This window comes from Cyanistes caeruleus, chromosome 9 (assembly GCF_971803275.1).
Source record: "Cyanistes caeruleus chromosome 9, bCyaCae1.hap1.1, whole genome shotgun sequence".
Lineage (NCBI taxonomy): Eukaryota > Metazoa > Chordata > Aves > Passeriformes > Paridae > Cyanistes > Cyanistes caeruleus.
The window spans coordinates 29,929,602-29,951,915 of NC_141709.1; the positions used below are offsets into that span (position 1 = coordinate 29,929,602).

Genomic DNA, 22,314 nt, shown 5'->3' on the forward strand with positions numbered 1-22,314 from the left:
GGGGGTCTCCTCCGTGTCTAAAGGGACAGAATGCAACCCGGGGCGGCGAGGAAAGAAATTGTCACATTACTCCACATGACGTCCGTTTATTTACACTTTGAAAGCCTCGCTGGCAGCACGGGCCCACCCCAAGGGGGCTCAGTCCTGTCACAACACCCTTCCTTGGACCAAACCATCCCCACAGCTTTAGAGCGTTAAGATGCTTTGTGCACAAAACACGGATCTCACATCGCTTTCGGAACGCTTTATTCAGAGCCAAAACAGTATGGTGAGCATCGACTGAATTAGAGAAAAAAACAAAACAAATCCCTCCCAAAAAACAAAACAAAAATCCCAACCAAACAAAAACAACCCCTTCCTGTTCTAGCCTGGGAGCAATGGTTCACTCTCCTTTGGAACCAGCCAGTGTCCATAAGCATGGAGATGTCCATATGTCCATGGGACATCACTGTCCGTCCTGCTGCAAAACACATCCCTTGTCCTTGAAGTTTCCAAGGTCTTCGGTGAAAAAATAATCTAAAACAAAACTACTGTATAGAGGGAGAAACTGGTGCTGTCATCTGAAAGAGACAAATAACTCCAGTGCATATTTCAACTCCTCACCAGAGGACACAATAGGGCACATATTTAAGACTCAATACCAAAATCCAATACTGTCATATTGATTTGTATTAGGCATCTGGAATGAAAAACTGATAGTGCAGGAGGAAAAGCCACTAATATTGACTTGCAGGATTGGATTATGTAATTTTTTATGTGCCTTTCACTAGGCGCATTTGGCTATTTTTTATATTATTTATTTTAAATTTAATATAGCTTCTATTCAGTAGATTTTCACAAACACACTTGGGGCAAGTGTACTTGGAGTAGCCTGGCCTTTACATGTCTATTATCCTGTTCCTGGACCTCCTCCACAGAATTATCCAACAGAATTCAAATGTCATCTGCTGCTGGCAGCAGGCCTGGATGGCAGGAAGCAAATGCTCAAGCTATCCCACAGAAGGAACGCAGTCCAGAGGGATGGATGGCTCAGGATCTGAGTCAGCCCTGCCCAAAGCCTACACAGATGTCCCCACACAGCGCTGCTGCTTTGAAACACTGTCTCAAACATCAAGGGGGGAAAACCCAATCTGATTTTTTATATTAAAAGGAAAGAAAAACTGGAGTCTAACAGTTTATTGTCCAAGTTTCACTTGTGCAGAATGAATTAAAATAAATGCTTTTGGGTTTTTGAAAGGGAATGGCCTCTGGGACTGACTATATTTATTTGAGTTTCTTCACCAAGAGCAGACCTCAAAGCAAAGAAAGGTTAACAGATCTGTGTTCCTCAGTCTTTTAATTTTTTACAGCTGTACTTGAAACTTACAACTAAAACGAAGTTAATAAATGTTATTCATATATAGACTCCATTAAGCAAAATTAGTTTGTTAAATCCCTTTCCATTCAACCATACTGATGGGGAAAAGTTTCAAGATGTCTGTGATGACTGCAGGAAAAAAAGTTTAGATTAGGTTCTTACCTTATTTACTGACTCTTTGTTACTACTGTTGTTCCATTGTGAGTAGGGATAATAGGTGCAGGAAGATCCAGTTCAGGGGCATCAAAAAAGTATGCCTACATTATCAGAGAAAAAACTATTTAGAGAGAAACATACAGTGCTGCCTCATCCCAACTCTTTCCACACCCATCAAATACAGGTACAAACACAACACTGAAATAGCAAATTTGAATATTTTTCTGTTTTCATCAGATTAGAAAAGGTCAATCAAAATGGTGCTCTAAACTGTACTTTAAAATGTAACAGTTAGCGGCCAAGGCCTTTGAAAAAAGCCTGTACAGGAAAAGGTTGGATTGTAGATCCAGGGAGAGTTGTGTTTTGCTGTCACCTCCATGCACAGCAAGTTTTGGGGAACCAGATCTGTCTACTCTGGAAGCTGTGGAAACTGAGGCCTGGCTAATACCCTTCTATTCACTGCAATAAGGAAACAAATAATTTAAGTGTTCACTGTGTATTTCAGTGGCCTTGGGGTCTTCTTTTTAACACTTATTGTGCATAAAAACATATACCTGCTAAAACTCATAAGCACACACTTTATAGTGAACATTTAATCCTTCCAAAGGACTAAGTATAGTATTCATTGGAATAAAGTGCAATTGGATACTATAAATGGAAGTTGGACTCAATGATTCAGATGGATCCACTCCAACCTGGAGATATTCTATGACTCCATAATTGATTATTGATTTTATTACCAGCACTGTGAGGGTCACACCGGCATCAATTTTTGCTACGTTTAAAATAACTGGACTTTTTACATTGGAGGTTTTGCAGTGACCAGCCAATCCTTCCTCCCCTATCCCATAAGATGCCACCAATCCTAGGAAATAAGAGATTAGGGAAAAGGAATGGCAGTGTCCCACCAAACAGCCAACAGCCAGCAGGGCGTGCAGCAGCAGGATGGTGGCCACGGTGGCCACTGCGATCCTGCGGTTGTCGTCACGGACCGCGGGCCAGAAGGTCATCACCAGCACAGACCCCGAGAGGCACAGCGAGAACACCACCAGCACCCAGCGCACCACCTTCTGCGGGATGATCCACAAAATCTGGAAAAGGCAGGGAAAAGTTTGCAAAGAGGCCGTGTGTTCTGGGACACGTCATCACTTCCAGCTGATTTGTGCACAAATGAAGCCACGCCTTAGTGTGACACATCTCTGTTAGTGGAGGAAGGAGTAAGAGCAGCGCTGAGCTTTACTCCCAGACACAAGAGTGAATCCCCAGTTACGGCACTCCCTCCAAGGCCTGCCCCCAGGCAGAGGAGGGCCCCTGACAGGGAAATTTGTCCTTGGAGCCATCAGCATTGCTGTCCTGCACAGACATCTGTTCCCTGGGGACACAAACATCCTGATTCCTGAGGCTGCCTTGGGCTGCCTGACAGGCTCACCAGCAGCACCTTGCTTGGTTTTGCTGCCTCTGAGGAAATGATGCGTCCTGGGCTTTTCCAGCACCCACAAGACACCTTTATACTAGACAAGCTTTGAGAAAAAGAGCAAAAGATTCTCCCAATCTCCAAAATTTCAACAAATATCAACAAAATTATAAGAAATAGCAAATCTTCTCAAGCAGGACATGTGAGAGAGGCACTCTTTAGCCATACGTACCGCTGTGGGAATATAAATGAAGAGGGAGTAGCCATAGACACACACTATCTCCAGGAATGAGTAAGAGACAATGTTCATGACTTTACTGTTCCTCCACATCAGGAATCCCCAGAGAGCAAGGGGAACAAGCCAAGCATATGCATAAATCGTTGTAGCTGCTATGGACACTGGAAACACAACAAAAAGTTTAATGTTCTACTTTGAATCCTGCCACAGTCAAAGAACTAGAAGCATTCAGCATGAAAACTAGAAAACCACCTGTGAAGATACTTCTAAAAGATGAAGTCTGAATTATTAATAAACTGAGAACTTTGCACTGATATCTAGTTCACACCCAGTACTCTGCCAGAACTTCAAGTTAGCTTAAAAGTAAAGACTTCTGAAAAAAAATCTCTAGGTGATTTCAATTTCTTTATTATGCCTGTGCACAAAATGCTGTCAGTTTCAGTTTGAAAGGAAAAGCCACAGAGGCAGGAAAAACTTAGTTAAAAATAGAAATTCAGCTACTGAACAGCTAGTGTCAAATCTGAAATTATTCAGGCGACTGCATTCCCAAATGGCAACGTTCCTCCCAGTACACTAAGGATTTTGAAAACAAAGAGAAGCTATGTTCCTCTGCAGGAACAGCAGCCTCCCTCATAATACAGAGACAGATACAGAAAAACTGGCTCCTCACTCTGAGTTCTTTGGGAAACAAATCAATTTTCTGCTTATTTTTTGCATCTTTTGCTTATTTTTGAGTTTGCCACAAGGTAACAACTTCCAGTCCTTGGTAGGTGATATGAGTGATAATCTAATCTGGGAATTTCCTGCCTGAGGCCTGCAGATTCCTGGGAGGCCACAGATCCAGGAAGGCCTCCACCAAAGCACCACAGAGGCCAGTTCTGGCCTTTCACTCTCTAGGAGTGAAAGGAGACATCCACTAAGGCTAGAAAATAACTAATTACTCCTGCTTGCTCTTCTAAAACCCTGAAACTAGTTTATGCGCTGAAGAAACAGGGCCAGTCACAGCCCATTTTAAGGGCTTGTTTCACATGTCTAAAAATGTAAAGACAGCACTCAATCAAAAGACTGTGCTAAATCAAAGCCATGACCTGGTTTTATATTGCTCCATTTTCACATTAAAAAAAAAAAAAGACACAAGAAGAACAACAAGAACAATAACAAAAAAAAACCCACAAATGTCTAGTTACAAACCTTTTCGGAACTCAGGCACGTAGTGGTACGTTGGTTTGCCCAGATGGATGAAGAAATTTGAGAGATTGCCACTAACAGCAATGGTGAACACGAGTGTAGCACATATCCAAAATGGACCTAAAAAGGAAACAAAATCAATAGCACCTCCTCTGCTCTCTTGCTTTCTCAGGCCAGCACATAAAATGAAATACAGACTCAAAATACTTAGCACAGAAGATACCTTCTCCCACCTCATACCTACCATAAAGGTCGGGATTGCTGCGGATATACAGCCTCACAAAGTTCTTCCCAGGGACTGGGAACACCGACCCTTTGATTCTGTCCAGGACCTATGAAACGTAAGGATTTGTCTGACTGACAATACAAGAAGGAAAGAAACCTCAATGGATAAGGCATAATTCAGACAACAGTTCTCTCCTGGAGCAGAGTATTAACCTGGTATGTGTCTACGTCGAAGAAGGTCTGGTAGTACTCAAAAGTCCAGAAAGGGGCGCTTTTCTTCTGTCCTGCAAGGAGCTGGATGGTGGGAAAGGCAACGTGGAAAGTGTTACAAGTACATAATTTATGCATTACTAGCTCATTTACACAGTAGTCACATGATTTTGGTACCCAAACTGAAAACAAACTTAACAGGGTTGTGCTTCCTATGGATTATGTAATGGTTCCCCTTTCCCCCTCCAATAGCTGTTGGCAGCCAGACTCTTATTTCTCTGTAGGCAGAATCATGGCCCGAGGTTCTAAAGAGCAGCCTGTTACTACCTGCTGCCACACGATCTGGAACACACACCCTCATCACCATGACAAGTTCCTTTTGCTTATCAGAACCATAGAATGGCCTGTGATTGAAGGGACCTTAAAGATCATCTCATTCAAATCCCATGGGCAGGGACACCTGTCACTTTCCCAGGTTGCTCCAAGCCCCATGCAGCCTGGCCTTGGATACTTCCAGGGGTGGGGTAGCCACAGCTTCTCTGGGCAACCTGTGCCAGGGTCCCACCACCCCCACGGGAGAGAACTTCTTCCTATTACCCAATCTAAATATCTTCTCTTTTAGCTTGAATCCATTCCCCCTTGTCCTGTTCTCTACATGCTCTTGTAAGAAGTCCCTCTCCATCTTTCTGGCAGGCCTCCACCAGCAGGGGTGAGAGCATTACCTCTGTTTTATCGGAGTCATCAGTGCCCAGTAACTCATCATCCTCTTCCCTCCCTGGCTCCTGCAGGCGGCTGTGCTGATTCTTGGGGATTTCAACTGGCTCATCAATGCTTATGGTGGTGGCATCAGGATTTGCTGCAAGCAAATTAGCTGCATCGTCAAACTCTGCAAATAAGTATATTACAAGACAGGCGATGATCAAGACACTAAAATTTTTGTTCTCATGGCTCAAATAAGCACACGAAGACCCTGAGACAGGATAACTAGTAACTTCGGCATGTTGGCTACGATTTGTTTCCTAAAGCCCAAACCGACACGGATCAAGCTAAACATTTAGTCAGTCAATAAAGTGTGAGTCTGCTTTTCCTGCCGCTCTGCCTGCAGGATGTTACACTGGCACCACTGGAGCCTGCCTTCCTGCCCTGCCATCAGCCCCGACCCGAGAGCCAGCAGGTCTCTGCAAGGGGAGGGGAAACCTGCCAAACTAAAGAATCGGGTACTTTTAATCTCCAAAAATTGCCATGAAATTTTTTACGAAGAACTAAATCTAAAACTGGGGCCTTTTGCAGGTTACAGAGCGCTCTGCCCCTTTCCAGCTGTCTCTTGCTGCCACATAGGATTTCTGTCCACGATTTCCGTCAACACCGGTTACATTTTTTAGCTCGCCAGCAGCACAATTTCGTCTCAGAAAATTCAGGATACCTCATCTCACAAGCAGAACTCCCAGGACGTTTTTATTCCGCGAACGCTCAGAAACGCTCCCAAAGTTCCCAGCGCCTGACGGCTCCCCCAGCTGGGGCCTAGCCCCGCGCCCGCACCTGCGACATCGCCTTTACCTTGGAATTTGAGGTCGTCCGCCGTCGCCATTCATCCGCCTGGATGAGGATCAGCTCCCCGGGGCTCGACCCTCCTGCAAGAGGACAGGGAGAGCGCTGGGTCGGGTCGGGTCCCCCGCCCCGTGCCAGCGCCGCCGTGCCGCGCCCCGCGGCCCGCCCGGGACAGCCCCGCACCTCGGCAGCGCCACGGCCCCGCACCCGCCGCTCCGCTCCCTTAAAGGCGCCGCGGCCGCCGCGCGGCCTCAGCCAATCAGCGGCGCCGCCGGGCCCCTGCCCCCGCCCCTCCGGGCGCAGCGACCCCGTCGGAGACGAGCCTGGCAGCGACCAATCACAGCCCTCGCGGCGCTTCCGCGTGCGCGCCCGCCCGCCCTCTTAAAGGGCCCGCGGCAACCCAAGCGCCGCTGTGCACGAATGTATAGGGGCCATAGATAATCGTGTTTTGGTAACTGAGAGTTTTATCAGAGAATCACAGAACGGTTTGGGTTGGAAGGGACATTAAAGCTTAGCTCATTACAACTCCCTGCCATGGGCACGGACACCTCCCAGCAGAACGGGTCACTCCATGCCCTGTCCGGCCTGGCCTTGGACACTTCCAGGGATGGAGCAGCCACAGCTTCCCTGGGCAGCCTGTGCCAGGGCCTCACCACCTTCACGGGAGAGGGTTTTTGCTTCACACCTAGTCTAAACCTGTCCTCTCTAAGTTTGCAGCCATTCCCTCTTGTCCTGTCACTGCAGGCCTTTGTCAATAGACTCTCTCCATCTGCCTTGTCTCCCTTCAGGTGCTGGAAGGACACAAACAGGTCACCACAAAGCCTTTTCTTCCCCAGGCTGAACAATCCCAATCCTCCCAGCTCTTCCTCACAGCAGAGCTGCTCCATCCCTCTGAGCTTGGTGGCCTCTAGAAGCCTTGCTCCAACAGATCCGTCCCCTTCCTGTGCTGGGGACTAGCTGGATATTGTATATACTGGAGTGTGTGTGCATATTTAATCTTTCAGCCCCAAAATGCCAAAACATGGAGTGCAGCAGAGCCCCAGGTCAGGCAAAGCAGGAGTAACAGGGCACTGTTGGCACAGCATCTGCATCACCCCAAGGCCTCAAGCATCAGCACTTTAGTCTTTACTCTGGGATTCAGGGAGAACACCCTGATCCAGCTCCCCTCATCTGTAAAAGACCGCATTTGTGGATAAGCCTCACAGCTGTGCAGTGAGCACCACACACCCAGCTGGGCTGCACTTGATGCCTTTGGTGCAGCTGGAGGGAGCGTGCCTGACAGGATCCTTGCTCACACAGGGGCTGAAGTGCAGGGAGAGGACAGTGTTCAAGGCAAGGCAGAATATCAAACACGTGAACGTTCTCCCTCCCCTTCATCCTCTACCTTTGCCCCTGCCTTGCACTGTGCTCCCATCACAAGTGGCCAGATCTCTCCACCATGATGTTGGGCATCAGGGTATTCCTACATAAAATCTTGATTCTTTTGCAGGTTACTCTGTCTGTTGTTGTTGGCAAAACACTGATGATACTGTTCCCCAACGCCATGAAAAGATACATCCTAAAGATGGGTGAAAAGAGCAGAATGAACCGGAATCCAAAGTTCAGCTACGAAAACTGGGGCCCGACTTTTTTCAGCTTCAAATATTTGCAATTTGTGCTGAAGGTGAAGTGGAAGAGGCTGGAGGATGAAGCCTACGAGGGACACCCTGCCCCCAACACGCCAGTGGTGACCCTCGGCGGGGAAGTTTGTCATGTCCTGGATTTCATGAAAGGTCAGTAACTGGAGGTCAGCTGGGTTGGGTTTGCTGAGAGCACAAATGAGGAAATGCTGCTGAGGGAACAGGCACGGGCAGCTGGCCCCTGAGTGCACCATGTACAGACCACCAGCACTCACCTGCTGGAGAAGATGAAGCACACTTACTCCAGCTGCTTCTTGATTTTCAAAATTAACCTGCATTTATCACCCTGTCTATGCTATCCCTTCACACCACTGAGCTTTTGCAAGACCTGTCTCTGCCTGAAAACGCTTTTTGCTGAAAGCCAAGGTAATAATTAGTTTTAAGGAGGGAAAGCCCAGAATTGAATCATTTGCAATGAATCCTGAGTGTTGGCTGTCGTTCTCTGTCCATACGGAAAATTCCACACCAGCTCCCTTTGCCAGCCTAAAGCCTAGAAAGCTCACGGTGGGTTTTTCCAGATCCAAAGTGGCAGGGAATAAAGCAGAAGTAGCTGCTTTGTACTTTGTCCCCTGCCTCCCACTGAGATCTCACTAGAATGTGGAATTAATCATTAAGCTGCAGCCTCCATCCCCACGGGAGGGATTACATCCTTCTCTCACTCTGCATTCCTAATTATACATAGATATTTATGTAGAAAATGGACTGCAAATTTGAAGAAGAGATACACAGTATCTACAGGAGGGTACCACTGTTATTTAATTCTTTAGGATGTGGATCTATGTTAGCAGCAGCTTTTAAGTTAAGCTACGCCAGAAAGATCTTGAACAAATTTAATAGAATTTAGCATAACCAGACTAAAAGAGGTGCTTAAAAGTCCTGCAGTCTCTCTTAAATCAAGGCCTTGAAAACAGATGCCAACACCAACACAAAACAGTGTTAATTTGTAAGCAACTGCAGACACTTTTTCCAGTGTAAGGTTAGTTTAATAACATATAACCAGCGTTCTGTTTGGTCAGGAAATTGCAGAAATACATTGAAAGCATGAGAGCCTGTGATGCATGACTGAAAAGTCTGCAGTTTCCCCTCAGCTCAGCTTGAACATCTAAAAAAATCTGGACATGAAAAGGCTTTGTGACTCTGTCCTCAATGCCCACCCCTGAACCACTGTCCCTGGATAACCTTGCAGAAGGCCATGTTTAGTATCTTTGAAGTTGCTCTGTACTGAAGATCTCAGGGAGGCTGAGATGCCCTTTTTGGATCAGTTCCCTATCCCAAAAATGTTGGTAACTTGCAAATTTGCTCTCGTGATGAGGAAAAGAGAAGCTGTGTGACTGCAGGGTGCCTCCTGCCTGTACTGGGAAGGGTTCCCTTAGGTAAACTGATCAAAGCCAGGCTAGGAAAAACACCTTTATGCCTGCTTTGCAGAGATGCAGAGGTTCTGCTGCTGATTTTACTGACCTAAGAGAAGTTTATGAGGTGATTTAGTGTTGTCCAGAAATCTCTGCATCAGAGGCTCAGTTCAGTGTATTTACTTCTGTCATTCCTCCCTTCGCTTAACCACAAATTTATTTTTTTTAATCTTTATTTTTTTCCCAGATAACCGACCTTTAATCCTGAATTTTGGAAGTTGCACCTGACCTTCATTTATGCTAAAATTTGATGAGTTCAACAAGCTCATCAAAGATTTCAGCTCAATAGCTGATTTCCTTATCATCTACATTGAGGAAGCTCATGCAGTAGGTACAGTACAACCACAGTGATGCCAACCACAGCTTCAAATGTGTCACTTCCTTTAGGGAAAAAATGTGCTAGCAAAGGAGGAGGCTGCAAACATGAAAGAAATCTTCAAATCGAGTGGCAACACCACATCTAAGCACCAATTTGTGTCCCTAATTCTCCCAAGATTCTACTTACACTTCTGACTTTACACTGAGTTACTCAAGTGAAGGACACGTCTTTAAAAAATTGCCTCTCAATGTTAGTACAGCTCCTTTTGGAAAGAGGAAGAAAAGAAATTTCATAGAACAAAAGTTAAGTGTACAATATATGTTAAAAAAATACTAGTTTTTAACATTTTCCAAGAACAGGATACAGTTAAATCTGAAAAATTTAGCAAGCAAACAAACCACACTTGTTTATCTACACTGGATTCTAAGTAACACATTAGCACTGGCTTTATCCCAGGATTAAATGTTTTTCTAAAACCTAACATTTATAGCTTTCTAGTTTCTACTTTACTGGGAAGAGTTGTGTGCAAATGTTTGTTTGCATAGTTCTGAAAAACAAATGTGTGTCCTGGCTCACATTTTGCTTCTCACAGACCTGTCATTTTGGTTTATAGGATTAATGAGTACAATCAAGCAAAATGTACAACACTGACAAATCTTACCCAAATAGAATACATGTTACCCACATGGTGTCTTTCTAGGGCTGATTTCTGTGGGAAAATTTCAGCTAAAATCCATCAAATATTTCTGCATCCAGGGCAAGAGGTAAATATGGTTTGATGGAATTAAAGGGAAAAAAATAGATCTTGGGACCACTTATTGCAAAGCTCTAGTGCTGCCATAGTTTGAGGGAGGCTTTCATTTCATGGCAGGTTTTGATGTTAGGAATAAACTGCAAGATTCTTTTAACCTAGTTTTGGGATATGAGACAGTACATGTCCACCCTTGCACATATTCAAAACCTTCATTGCTAAATCCCTTCCCTCATTTGTTTTAGATGGATGGGCTTTTAAAAACAATATCGTTATTAAAAATCACAGAAGCCTTGAAGATCGAAAAGCTGCAGCACAACTTCTTCAGAAAAATCACCCTCTGTGTCCAGTGGTTTTAGACACTATGGAAAACCTGAGCAGTTCAAAATACGCTGCGCTGCCAGAACGACTCTACATGCTTCAAGGAGGGAAGGTCCTCTACAAGGTAAAAAATATCAGTAGCAATGAGCACAGTGTACAGAGTTTTTTAAATCTCAAGGTAACTTGAGACTGCTTTACATTTAACAGTCAGTATTTCATTCTGTTTGAGAGCTAAACATTGCACAATTCCCTGTAAATGTGGAGAGAAATGAACATGCAGCAAAACCAGTCTGGGCCTTTATAATGTACATATTTGATGTACACCTGTCTTGCTCAAATATTTATCTTTTGGCTCATTAATAACACGAGGTACATCTAAGCTGTGAGATCCAGGAACACCTCCCACCTCCAGTGGCTCTGTCCCGGTGACAAAACAGGGTGTAACCAGTGCATAACCATCTCCCAGGGATGGCTCCAGTGGAAAGAGAACCCAAGGCACACCTGCCCACAGCTCTGGTGCAGCTGCTGTGCTCTGAAGGATTTCTGCTCTGTCTGCTTGAGCATCATTGTATCATTTTATTGCCTTTGCAGGGAGGAGTGGGGCCCTGGAATTACCACCCCCAGGAAATACGTGCCATCCTGGAAAAATTGGAATAGGAAAAAAATAAAGGACTTTGAAGTAAAAACTATCTGGATAAAGAAGTTCAAGGATAATTTGTCACAGATCTGAGTCTAAGGACCAAAAAAAATATTTTAAAACAGCCATAGAGACAAGAAAATAAGAATGCTGTATGTGAATGTAAAGAGCATCTGGAATAAGGTTCATTATATTTGTTTAGAAGCTCTCAGGTGCTATCCCTACAACACCAACTTCTGTTCCACAGTAACTTACTACTCTTAAACCACATGCAGTAACGTGGCAGCTGGCTCCATGGAGCTCTGGATACCAACATTTACACTTGTAAGGAATATCCTGCGGGATAAACTTCAGGGTGGTGACATTTCCAAGAGTCCACTGGCAGACAAAGCAACTGATTTCATTACTATACACATTGCACTTGTATATACAAAATGTTCCCCTTCACTGACTTCAGGAGGCTTCTGAGCAAGACAATCTCTATTAACACTTGTTTCCATGAGTATTTGTTATGATGGTCCCAGCAAAAAGCACTGGCGGCTGTGACCTGATTCTAGAAAATATTTATAGAAACAAGGGATTGATCTACAATTATTAAAAGGCTATCAAAGTACTTCATTTGGCTTCAGATTATTTCCCTTCCTGCCCTGCCTCTCTCCCCTGGGTTATTTCTAAGCATTAGCAGACATTTATATTCATTGTAATAATCTCTGTGTTTAAGCTGATCAGAAAGTTACCAATTTAAGGACTTTTAAAGGACTTGTTTGACAGTAGGAAGTAATACATCTCACTAAAGTAGCTATCCCTTTTTTATTTCTATTTAACTCAGAGTGCAAAGGAAACACTTTACAGGAAATTGAGTTCTAATTCATGTATTATGTAGGCCTGATATAAACATACTGCCTTAAATGGACTCAGTTATGCTCAGGTGTTCTAGGCTGACAGCTGAGGTTACAAAATGAAAAAGCTGTTACTAAAATTAACAACAGCACTGTGATATGGCTGGACTTGATGATCCTAAAAGTCTTCTCCAACCTAAATGATTCTATATTCTCCTATTCTATTCCACACATTAAACCAGCAGGGAATACATACCACACCCATACCTTCAAAAAAAAACTTTAATACAAGGTTCTAATAATAAACATACTCTGTAGTGCAGCTATCAAAATGAAACTTCCTTATAAAAAAATAAAATGGAGGCCCAAATTTAAGCTGAGCTCAAGTGTTGTCTGCCGTGCCCTCTGCCATCACCCGGTGCACTGACACAAAATGATCAAAGGCAGATTTGATGATGAAACGCAAGTAAGTGGCTTGGAACTCAGGAAGCTGCAGAAGGAATAAAAATAATGTTATTGCATTCTCTGTAGTAACAAAACTACCAAACCACATTTGCAGAAGTTTGTTAAACACAAGGATCTGGATATTTCAGTGCCTGTTTTTGAATTGCACATAAATCAAGTTCTTTGACCTGCAATTCAAAAAAAAAAAAATCCCATCACTTCCTGAATTCTGCAGCCTTAAAGGCAGCAATTGAAGGAGGGAAGATTGCCACACTTCTGGAAAGGGCCCTTGCACCTCGTTAGGAGCATGAGGCCGGTGCAATTTCATAGCATAATCTACAGAGGAGCAGCTGAGAAGTGCAATTTCACACCACAATCTACAAATTCCTCTCTTTAACACCAACTGAGCAGTAATTGTAAATAAAGACATGTTTGGGCTTTTTATGATTTTTCCCCACTTAGTCCAGACATCCCATTTCATGAACCACTACAGATGTATGCTGTAAATACTCACTGGAAATTCTTCCATTTGGAGCTGTCCTTCTCTGTGCTGCAAATCTAGAAAACATATTTTAAGGTAAATAATGAAAAATAATGTGCAATGCTGTGACGTTTTCACTGGACTCAGAGTTCAAGTGAGTTTAAGGACTATGAATTTACAATGCATAGAGACATTGTTCTTTTTTATTTTTACAGGTGATTTAAGAGAATACTTTTTTGCAATATCCCAGTCTGTGTGTGTATATATACCCCACTCATTACAGTGTTATAAAAGGTCACCCAAGAGGCACTAAAAAAAGCCAATCCCCAAACCAAACAATGCAGGAAATGGCACTCTATTATACTGTGTAAGCCTGTTTTTAATTTTTGGAACATAAAGTGCACAAGTAGTGCTTTTAGCCCTTATACAGCATTTTACTCTCTAAACTGCTGCAGAGACCAGCAGTGTTAACAAAATTCACTTAAACGTGACCATTACATTAATGTCCAATAAAATAAACATCATGCCACACTTTACTCAACAAATAGATGAGGGGGGTTACAGTGATGCACTGAAAAAGACCAATATTGTTCTCACAAAACCCCACAAACTCAGTCTTACCTTTTTCAATGCACTGTTCAAAACCCACAGGGTCTTTAGCTGTGCTTCTTTCAATCCTTAAGGTCCGCACTAAAATATATATATAAATTCAAAATATCAATGCAAATTCTGATTCTTTATTGATACTGATATTTATTCCATCACTTTACAGCCACAAAGCACTTTCAGAGCATTAACTAGTTTATTTTTTGTCTAAGCTATGGGGATTGTGCATATGAAGGATGATTGCTTTGTGAAATGAATCTTTATGCAAAATCTTTATGTGAAGTTAAATGTTTATGAATCTGTTAAAGGTGGATACGTACAGACTATGACACTGCTGTGGGAATTTTCATTAAGGCACAGACATACATTTTAATATAGCACATATGACCTACTGCAAGACACAAAGTCTTACCCAAATAACACTGGATGGCGACTTTGCTGATTCTTACACATTTGGGAAAACCAATAATCAGTTCCTGCGGGAACATGCCTGTCGTCGTCCAAAATGTTTTGGAGCTTCTGTAGAAAAAGCGGGACAAAACCCTCAACTTCAGCTTTCCATCTTTAGCCATCTTGAATGAAATTTATCACAGAAAAAATACGGAGGGGAAAGGAAGGGGGAAAGAGGGGTGGAAAAGAAAGGGGCGGAAGAACAGGGGGACGGTGAGGAAGGGAAGGAGAGAGACGAAAAGGAGTGGCAAGAGGGGGAAAAGGACGGGGGAGGTATTTTTACTGGGGGTACTTTCAGCAGTGCCCTGTACGGACGGGGCAGCTCTCTGGAGGTGTTTACAGCCGGCGGCAGCACACGGGAGCGCGCAATGGCGGCGGGCTCGAGCGCTCGCACCCCGCGGCCACTGCAGCGTGAGGGCGAAGGGCCGAGCCCGGGCCAGCCCCGCCGGGCTCCGTGCGGGAGGAGCCGCTCCCCCCGCCCGGCCCTCACCCGTCCGCCACGCTCTCGGCGGGGTGCTCGGCATCGCTGGACGTGGCCAGGACGACGGCGGCCCCCGCCGAGCTCCGGCACCAGTCGGCGCCTCTCATCGCGGGGCCGCCGCTCCCGGGCACCGACGGCAGCTGTCCCGCACGGCCCTCCCGGTGCGGGAGGTGCGGGAAGCCGGGATCGCCCCTGGCAGGCCGGGGGAGGCCGGGCGGGACCCGCCGCTCCCGCCGTGCCCCGCTCGGCCCCGCCCGCCGCCCGCCCCCCGCGCGGCCCCGCCCGCTGCCCGCGGGCGCTGCGGGACGGGCGGCGGGAGCGCCGAGCCCGGCCCGGCTGACGGCGCGGCCCCTCCCGGGCCAGGTAGGTGGGGGCCGGGGGGACCGGGGAACGAGAGGGATTTTGGCCTCCCTGAGGGGACCCTGCCCCCTGTGCCCCCTCCCCTTGTGTCCCCTCCCCTTGTGCCCCTTCCCCTTGTGCCCCCTCCCCCTGTGCCCCCTCCCCTTATGTCCCTTCCCCTGGTGCCCCTCGGGGCTGTGCCCGCTCACGGCGCTCTCACCCCCGGCCACAATCGATCCTGTCACAGACCCTTCCCAACGTAGCCCCTGTCCCCGCTCCGGGTCCGACCCGATCGCTTCGCACCCGCCTCCCCATCCCTTCGGTACCCCCGGCCCCCCTCGGGCGCGATGTCCTCCCGCCCCGCAGGACTCGATCCCCGGCCGCGCAGGGCAGGAGCTGAGAGGATCCCGTCCCTGAGGTGCCCCTCGCCATGGCAGCTCTGAGCTTTCCTGCCCCCGCAGGACCCGCTCACCAACCACAGCCCCCCCGGCACCGGCTGGGGAAGGGACACCGGGAGATGCCCACCCTCCCAGGGAGGGAGCTTCCAGCAGGCTCCATTGCCCTGCTGCAGTCAGACATGTGCCCTCCTCCTCCTCTTCCTCCTTCTCCTGCCTGCAGCAGAGCCAGGCCTGGTTGTGGGGGCACTTCCCACTCAAACCCAGCCCCTCTCCCGCTGCCCCTGTCTCCATCCCGGGCCTGGGATCCATCCCGGGCCCTCAGCCAGCCCGGGGTCCAGTTCCCACTGGGATGGGGTGTGTGGTTTGGTGGCAGGCAGCTCACACCCCTGCTCCACACAGCCTGCCCTCCCTGCACCGCAGGGCTACATGGCCGTGCTCGGGGCTCTAAGGGGTGCTGCCAGCTTTGGGGTTTTCCCCGGGTCCTATTTTCCCTTGTGGCTATTCTTCACCTGTCTGTGACTTGTTTTTGCAGAGCTGGTCGAGGGGGATGTCGTACTGTCTCAACTCAGAAAGCCATTTGGATACTGGGCCAATATACGTGCGTGAAAATGGGAAGCTGCACATGGTAAATCAGGGTGCAGGCGGCGTACACAATGTCACTCCCAAAACAAGGCCTTTTAGTCTATTTTCCAGAAGTTTTTCAGTGGAGCTTTGCATGAACAGGGAGGACGATAGGGCAAGGAGGCAGAGGACTGATCATTTCATCTTCACATACACTAAGGAGGGGAACCTCCGCTACTCGGCCAAGTCCCTCTTCAGCCTGGTGCTGGGTTACATTTCTGACAATGTTGATCACATTGACTCATTGATTGGTTTCCCAGAGCAGATTGCTGAAAAGCTCTTTTCAGCAGCAGAAGCAAGACAAAAGTTCACAGAGCCAGTGACGGGACTGAGAGCTCTGCAGAAGTTCACTGAAGCCTATGGCGGTTTGGTGCTGTGCTCACTGTGCTTGCGGAACAGGTAAGTGTGTCCCCTAACAAATCTTGTCGCCTGCTAAGGCTTTCTGCTAGTACACTTCAATTAAATAAAAATACATTTTGGGCTTATAACACCACCTAATTTTAATTAAATGCCCTGAGCCTTATCTGATTCTTGTGCTTGCTGTCTTTTGTCCCATCCCTTTCCTACAAGTGCAGCTGCAGGTTTCATTTTAAGATACAAATCACAACAGAGGTAAAAGACTCTATCTGTTTTAACCAGCAGGGGATCTTATGTGGAGGATTAAACCTGCAACTGTTTTTTAACAATAATGATCAGCACTTCTGTGGAAATCCATGTGCTTAGTGCCTTCTCAGGCATTTCATGGGATGTTTCTGTAATTGCTGTGTAAAAGCTTTTGACACACTTAGCTGACTGTACAGATAAAATACACCCTTGCAAATTGTTTGTGTTTACTAACTATAACCTTGCTGTTGTGTCTCATTCTGGGGGCTCACAAGAAGATACACACCTGTGGGTAAGTTGCAGGCTTTGAAATCAGGCAGGTTTTACATTAATTTATTGTTGTTGCTACCCCCATATTGAATATACTTTAACAAGGTCCTGGTTACAGTCCAGCACTAGTTTTTTCATCTTCTCAATGCTCACATTTTTCACTGAAAGAGTCTTTCCAAGTTTAAAACTGGATTATGTTTTTAAAGCCTGAAATCTTTCCCAGTAATAGAACCTGTATCTTCCATCTCCACACTTGAAAAAGGGATGTTTTATCCAGTTTAAAATCAAAGTACTGGCATATTCATCTGAAGTGCCAAGGGTGTTCTGAGCACAGTAGGAATGTTTGACTAGAAGTCAATTATCCTTTGTTTTATCCTTTAAACCTACTCCCTTTTTATCTCTAGCGCAGATAATTTTTATGGGCCTTATTTAGAAATTAAGCTACTCCTGGCATCTTTTGCCATTACAGAAGCTGAGTTAAGTATCGAGTCTTTGAAATCCAGGAAGTAATGCATTAAATCTTTTTCTAATGAATTTTATTTCTAAAAGAGCCCACTCTCCTGTCCAGAACCCCCCTGAGCTAATAATCTCTCTCAAGAACTGGCTTGTGCTCTGACTCTGTGTTGTGCTTTTTGCACAACCAAGTTGCACAGGAAAGGGGTGTGAGGGGTAAAATTACACTGGGAGGATATTAAGGTCTCCTTATTTGCATGGACAAAGAGGTGTTCCTGGAGGGATCAAATTAATAATCACCCCCAGTTGATGCAGTGAAGATGCTGACCTCAGGGTGATGGGGAATATGAGGTAAATTCAGGAGAGATCAGTGAATTTGGAGCTTGTGTTGCCACAGGGACAGCAAGAGGTGACTGCAGGGGAGGAATTGAGGGCTACGTGCCCATTACTGCATACTCATGCCTGCCATTCTTCAGTGGTTTGTTCCCATCCCTAAACCTCCCACTGAATAGCTCCAGCACAGATGTTTGCGTGGCTGCTGAGTGAATCAGACCAGGGAACCAGCACAGCTAAAAAAAAACCTCACTGAGTAACTGCTGCCCGAGGTGTAGCCACAGCTCTGGCCAGTCCTGGACTTTTACCCCTTGTCAAGTATTTTATTGACGTATATAAAAAGTAAAATTTTGCCACTGAAAAGCTATCCTGTCCTCTTTAAAATCCACATTTGAGGTGGATTTTAAACCTGGATGAATGTGGGTTTGTCTATACCCTGCCTGGACACCGAGGAAGAGCAGTTTGTGAAGCTGACTTACGATAAACTGCGATATTTTGCATTATTCTAAAATAATACAGCAGTAATCTGTAAAGAGGCTCCTAGTAGCAATATTTTCAAGTTGAAGTCTTGTTAGTCTTGTTTTTGCATCAAATCAAAACCAAAAAAAGTGATTTAAGGAGAAGACTGAGAATTCAGACATGTTGTGTGCCAGCTGCACATAAAGAGGTTCTTAGTGCAGCTGGGTAATTTCTGTCAATTTTCACGCAGCTACTTAGCAGAAATGAGTGCATTGTGCTTATGACACTTTGGGGATGTAGACACCTCCTTACATGCCTGAGCACTGAGGGCTTTTTTTTTTTTTTTTTGGCTTTGCAGATACCTGGTTATCTCTGAAAAGCTTGAAGAAATTAAGTCTTTCCGTGAGCTGACGTGTTTGGATCTCTCCTGCTGTAAACTTGGAGATGAACATGAGCTGCTGGAACACCTCACCAAAGAGGCCCTGTCTAGGTACCAATTTCTTGAGCTAAAAATGACACTTTCTTTCCTACCACTGAGCAGTTCAAAGGATCGGGCTGAGACTTTAAAGGGAAGTTTCACAGGCTGCAGAGTGTAAGGTTAAAGGTTTTGGTTGCTCATGAAACCTGTTCAGGAGGTAAACAAAATACAGAATTTATTTTACACAAAGCACATACCGAATCATAAAAAGTACTAAAAAGATGCAAGATAATTTATTGTCTCATGTTTTATATCAACTTTTTATAATTTTCATTGTCAGGGTAAAAAAATGCATCTCTAACATTTGGAACAGTTTTACATTTCCTGTTTTTAAGGGAGAACTTTATCAGCCAAATTTTTAACCAAACTAGTGTTCTAAATGAAGATTTCTGCAAGCAGGAAGTTGACTATTTGGTTAGTTAACATCTCAAAACAGTAAATTTTGTAATTTTGTTTGGTACCAAATAATGACAACTAGATCATTTGGAAGCAATAGCTAGGACGACTGCTAATTAAAGATATGTTAGTGTAAGATTTTGGTGCATTTTTCATCAAGCTTTTGTCTTGAATACTCTGAAGAGAGCACTTTAATGTGATGCTTTTTCCTGAGTTTTGTTAATTTATGTTATAATACCTCATTATTTTCTTAAAATCATTGCTGTATCACTTATCAAATTTGCCCTCTCTCATTTTGCCAAGCATTTTTTCTTAGCTTTGAGTGCATTTCAGTTTGGCAGCCTCGGTATAAAGAACTTCAGGGTATAAAGAAGCTTTTTGTCTATGTTGGCAAATGTTTGGCTCTAGGATCAGTTTGTCACTGGAGTTGTGGGAATGGCTGCTCAAGTAGTGCTTCTGTTGAGCTAGCAGGGAAATATAACGATATCTGTTAGTCCTGCTAACCCAGGCTCCTTTCTCAGTGCTTTTTACAGTGAGCCTGTAGGGGCTGGCACAGGATGACCCTTCTGACACAGAGTTTTAGGACATTTTGCAGAACTGTCAGAAACAATGACCATGAACTGCATGTTTGCATCTCTCCTGCCAGTGTGAAAAGGCTTCTCCTGAAGGACAACTCCCTGTCAGATGCCGGCCTGCGCAGGATGACAGCGCCCGTCCGTGTGCTGAAAAAGGGCCTTGAGAATCTGCTGGTGCTGGACTTGTCCTGTAAGTGCTCCATGGTTTCATCACAGAAAGAACCTGTGTCCTTTTTCTGATAAAGAATTTATCCTCCTTAGCAGTGAAGGAATATGGTTAATTTGTTGATTCCCATGAGCCAGATTTCACCAGCAGCCTGCCAGAAGGCACAGGGCAGACCTGTCTCAGGCATTTGGTACTTACATATATATTTTTAGTAGTTTGAGAATTGGTATTGTAAATGTTTGTATTTTGATAATTAGAGGGGGAAAGCCAGTCTTGTTCCAGTATTAGCTTTTGGAACAAATACTTCCTGGGTATTTTGATCATCTTTTTCCACATCATGCAACTTAATTAACTTTACTTGGCCTTACAGGTAACCCTAAAATCACAGATGTGGGAATTGGATACCTTCTTTCTTTCAAGAAATTAAATTGTTTGGACATTTCTGGGGCAGGTCTCAAGGTAAAAATCATCAGGAAAAGTTTACTGGACAAGTGTAATAGAAGTTCTTGCCCTCTGACTGCTTTATTTCCCTTTTTCCCAGGATGTTGATGCTGTTATAAAGCGGCTCCAAACGCAGATAGGCCTGGTTCACTCAAAAGTGCCTCTGAAAGAATTTGATCACAGTAACTGCAAAACAGAGGGATGGGCAGAACAGGTAAGGGGGATTAAATGTGTTTTACTCTCTAAAAATCTGCCTTATAGAAAACAAATCACTGAATAGGAAAGAACAAGGGATGGATTTGTTTCCAATGATAGTTCTGTAAATTTTACAAGACACATTTTAACTGCTTCATCTGTTCTTTCAGACAGTTCTGCAGTGGGAACAGGCAGTTATGGAGGCCATGAAGCCCCAGGACAACTTGAGATCCAGAGTAGCAACTCTTCACTTCTGTACGTAACTGCATGGACACCAGAGTTAATTTATTTTCTTTTCTGCAGGGAATATTTCCATACTTTTTGGGGTTATAGTACAAATAGTGGAATTTCAGCACTTTGTGTAACTGCATTACAGTGTACTTGAGTTTTTTCATTCATTAGATTGCTGGATAATTCAAGTACAGGACATATAAAAACAGAGTTTTTTCCTTAAAATTCTGAGTCCAAAATATAAACAGTATTTTTCCCTCTGCACATATCCAAGTTGGCTTGGCCAAAACAATTTGTACCACAAAGTTACACATTTTACAGCATAATTGTGTTTTTCCCAAAATCTAAACTTGATTTTTTTTTTTTTTTGTTTTGCTCGTAGATGGCAAGACACACAGAATAAAGGAAGTAGTCAAATGCACACTGGTGGAGCCAGAAACTAAAGCATCTGGAAACTTGCAGTTTTATAAGGAAAACGTTCAGAATTGCCATTTACCTTTGAAAAAGGAGGTTGCAGGCAGCCATGAATTAAAGAACAATAAAAAAAGAGCTTTGTCTGAACAAGAGAGAGAAAGGACTTCCAAACAGAAGCATCTGTGCCTCACTGTGGAGGACTGGGATTTGTTAAATACCTACTGAGTCAGAAAGAAGTGTCTCTTTTGTTTGTTCTCTTGCTGATGACAGGATTTGGACATACTGAGAGGGAGTGACAAAGGAGACAAGTTAAATCTGGTTGCTGTGACATGCCTGTGGGGTAACCTGTGCTGGGGAAGGGATAGAGACAAGAAGGTTGGTAATGCTACTGTATATTTTCAATACATAATAATTTTTTCAAATAAAGTTTTTGTTGTCATCCTTAACTACCTCTTCTGATGAAGGTATTTCTTACCAAAACAGCTGGTCCTATCCCTGCTCCTCTCCTGCCTCTCGAGGGGCAAGACATGAATCATTGCAGCTCATCTGTAATGAAGCTGCACTGGGCTTGTCAAGTGCCATGGGATGTTTACAGTGCTGCTGGAACAGAAACCTCAGCCCAAAAGCATCAGGCTGTGCTGATGGGGCTGTGGCAAAGGGAGGGAGAACAAAGGATAAGCACAGACCTCTGGGAAGGGAGGCAGAGGCAGTATCACCTTGCCAACAGCCGTTGCAGAAGCCCAAAGTGGAACACAAGTCCCTTTTCTTTCTCATTTTAGCCCAGGAAATGAGAGCTGGAATGAGGTTACTGTAGAGATTATGCTCTGCAGTTGTAATACATTCTGCCTTACAAGCAAATTCACTGCATTTGACATCATTCTGTGGTTTAAAAAACATTTTCAGTGTGCCTGCAATACACTAACTGTGCTTCTCCAGTTGGAAACATTGAGGGGCATTTTAAATTCAAATATTGATTATTCAGATCAGCTATAAATCACCTGAACTCTCAGACCTGTTCTGTGTTGGTCTGTGCAGCTGTAATGCTGCAGGTAACTGTTTAACATTGAATCCCTGCCCTGAGTGTTTCCATCAAAACTGGCTGAGGTGCAGAGTGTTCATCATTTTCCTCTTGGGCCTCATGAGGCCAAGGATTTTCTCCAGGTTTCCTCTACTAGTGCTTCATCAGAGG

The 22,314-nt window shown here is 44.8% G+C and overlaps 4 protein-coding genes across 7 annotated transcripts; 2 read left to right on the forward strand and 2 right to left on the reverse strand.

Annotated features, from left to right (window-relative positions):
* Window positions 1–229: 229 nt before the first annotated feature.
* YIPF1 (Yip1 domain family member 1) lies at window positions 230–6,631 on the reverse strand. Of its 4 annotated transcripts, none has more exons than XM_086842201.1 (10): window positions 6,520–6,631; window positions 6,346–6,419; window positions 5,511–5,644; window positions 4,792–4,872; window positions 4,598–4,685; window positions 4,357–4,473; window positions 3,160–3,326; window positions 2,422–2,604; window positions 1,520–1,614; window positions 230–560 (listed from the first exon to the last, which is right to left on the reverse strand). In XM_086842201.1, the coding sequence occupies exons 2-9, from the start codon at window positions 6,374–6,376 to the stop codon at window positions 1,525–1,527; spliced, it is 891 nt and encodes a 296-aa protein (XP_086698327.1). In that variant the 5' UTR covers window positions 6,377–6,419; window positions 6,520–6,631; the 3' UTR covers window positions 230–560; window positions 1,520–1,524. The 4 variants fall into 4 exon arrangements, with proteins under 4 accessions (XP_086698327.1, XP_086698326.1, XP_023803075.1 ...); XM_086842200.1 differs by having other exon boundaries at window positions 5,511–5,674; window positions 6,520–6,622; XM_023947307.2 differs by lacking the exon at window positions 6,520–6,631 and having other exon boundaries at window positions 5,511–5,674; window positions 6,346–6,486.
* Window positions 6,632–6,697: 66 nt separating this feature from the next.
* On the forward strand, window positions 6,698–12,065 carry DIO1 (iodothyronine deiodinase 1). Its single transcript, XM_023932388.2, has 4 exons — window positions 6,698–8,108; window positions 9,612–9,755; window positions 10,740–10,939; window positions 11,407–12,065. Exons 2-4 carry the CDS (start codon window positions 9,662–9,664, stop codon window positions 11,470–11,472), a joined length of 360 nt encoding a protein of 119 aa, XP_023788156.2. The 5' UTR covers window positions 6,698–8,108; window positions 9,612–9,661; the 3' UTR covers window positions 11,473–12,065.
* A 490-nt stretch (window positions 12,066–12,555) lies between these two features.
* Window positions 12,556–15,003, reverse strand: IFT25 (intraflagellar transport 25). The gene is made up of 5 exons (XM_086842203.1): window positions 14,763–15,003; window positions 14,235–14,341; window positions 13,838–13,906; window positions 13,250–13,293; window positions 12,556–12,781 (listed from the first exon to the last, which is right to left on the reverse strand). The coding sequence occupies exons 1-5, from the start codon at window positions 14,858–14,860 to the stop codon at window positions 12,674–12,676; spliced, it is 426 nt and encodes a 141-aa protein (XP_086698329.1). The 5' UTR covers window positions 14,861–15,003; the 3' UTR covers window positions 12,556–12,673.
* A 25-nt stretch (window positions 15,004–15,028) lies between these two features.
* On the forward strand, window positions 15,029–21,571 carry LRRC42 (leucine rich repeat containing 42). Its single transcript, XM_086842224.1, has 8 exons — window positions 15,029–15,116; window positions 16,023–16,510; window positions 18,588–18,719; window positions 19,750–19,868; window positions 20,215–20,303; window positions 20,386–20,499; window positions 20,651–20,735; window positions 21,094–21,571. The coding sequence occupies exons 2-8, from the start codon at window positions 16,038–16,040 to the stop codon at window positions 21,348–21,350; spliced, it is 1,269 nt and encodes a 422-aa protein (XP_086698350.1). The 5' UTR covers window positions 15,029–15,116; window positions 16,023–16,037; the 3' UTR covers window positions 21,351–21,571.
* The last annotated feature ends 743 nt before the right edge of the window (window positions 21,572–22,314 follow it).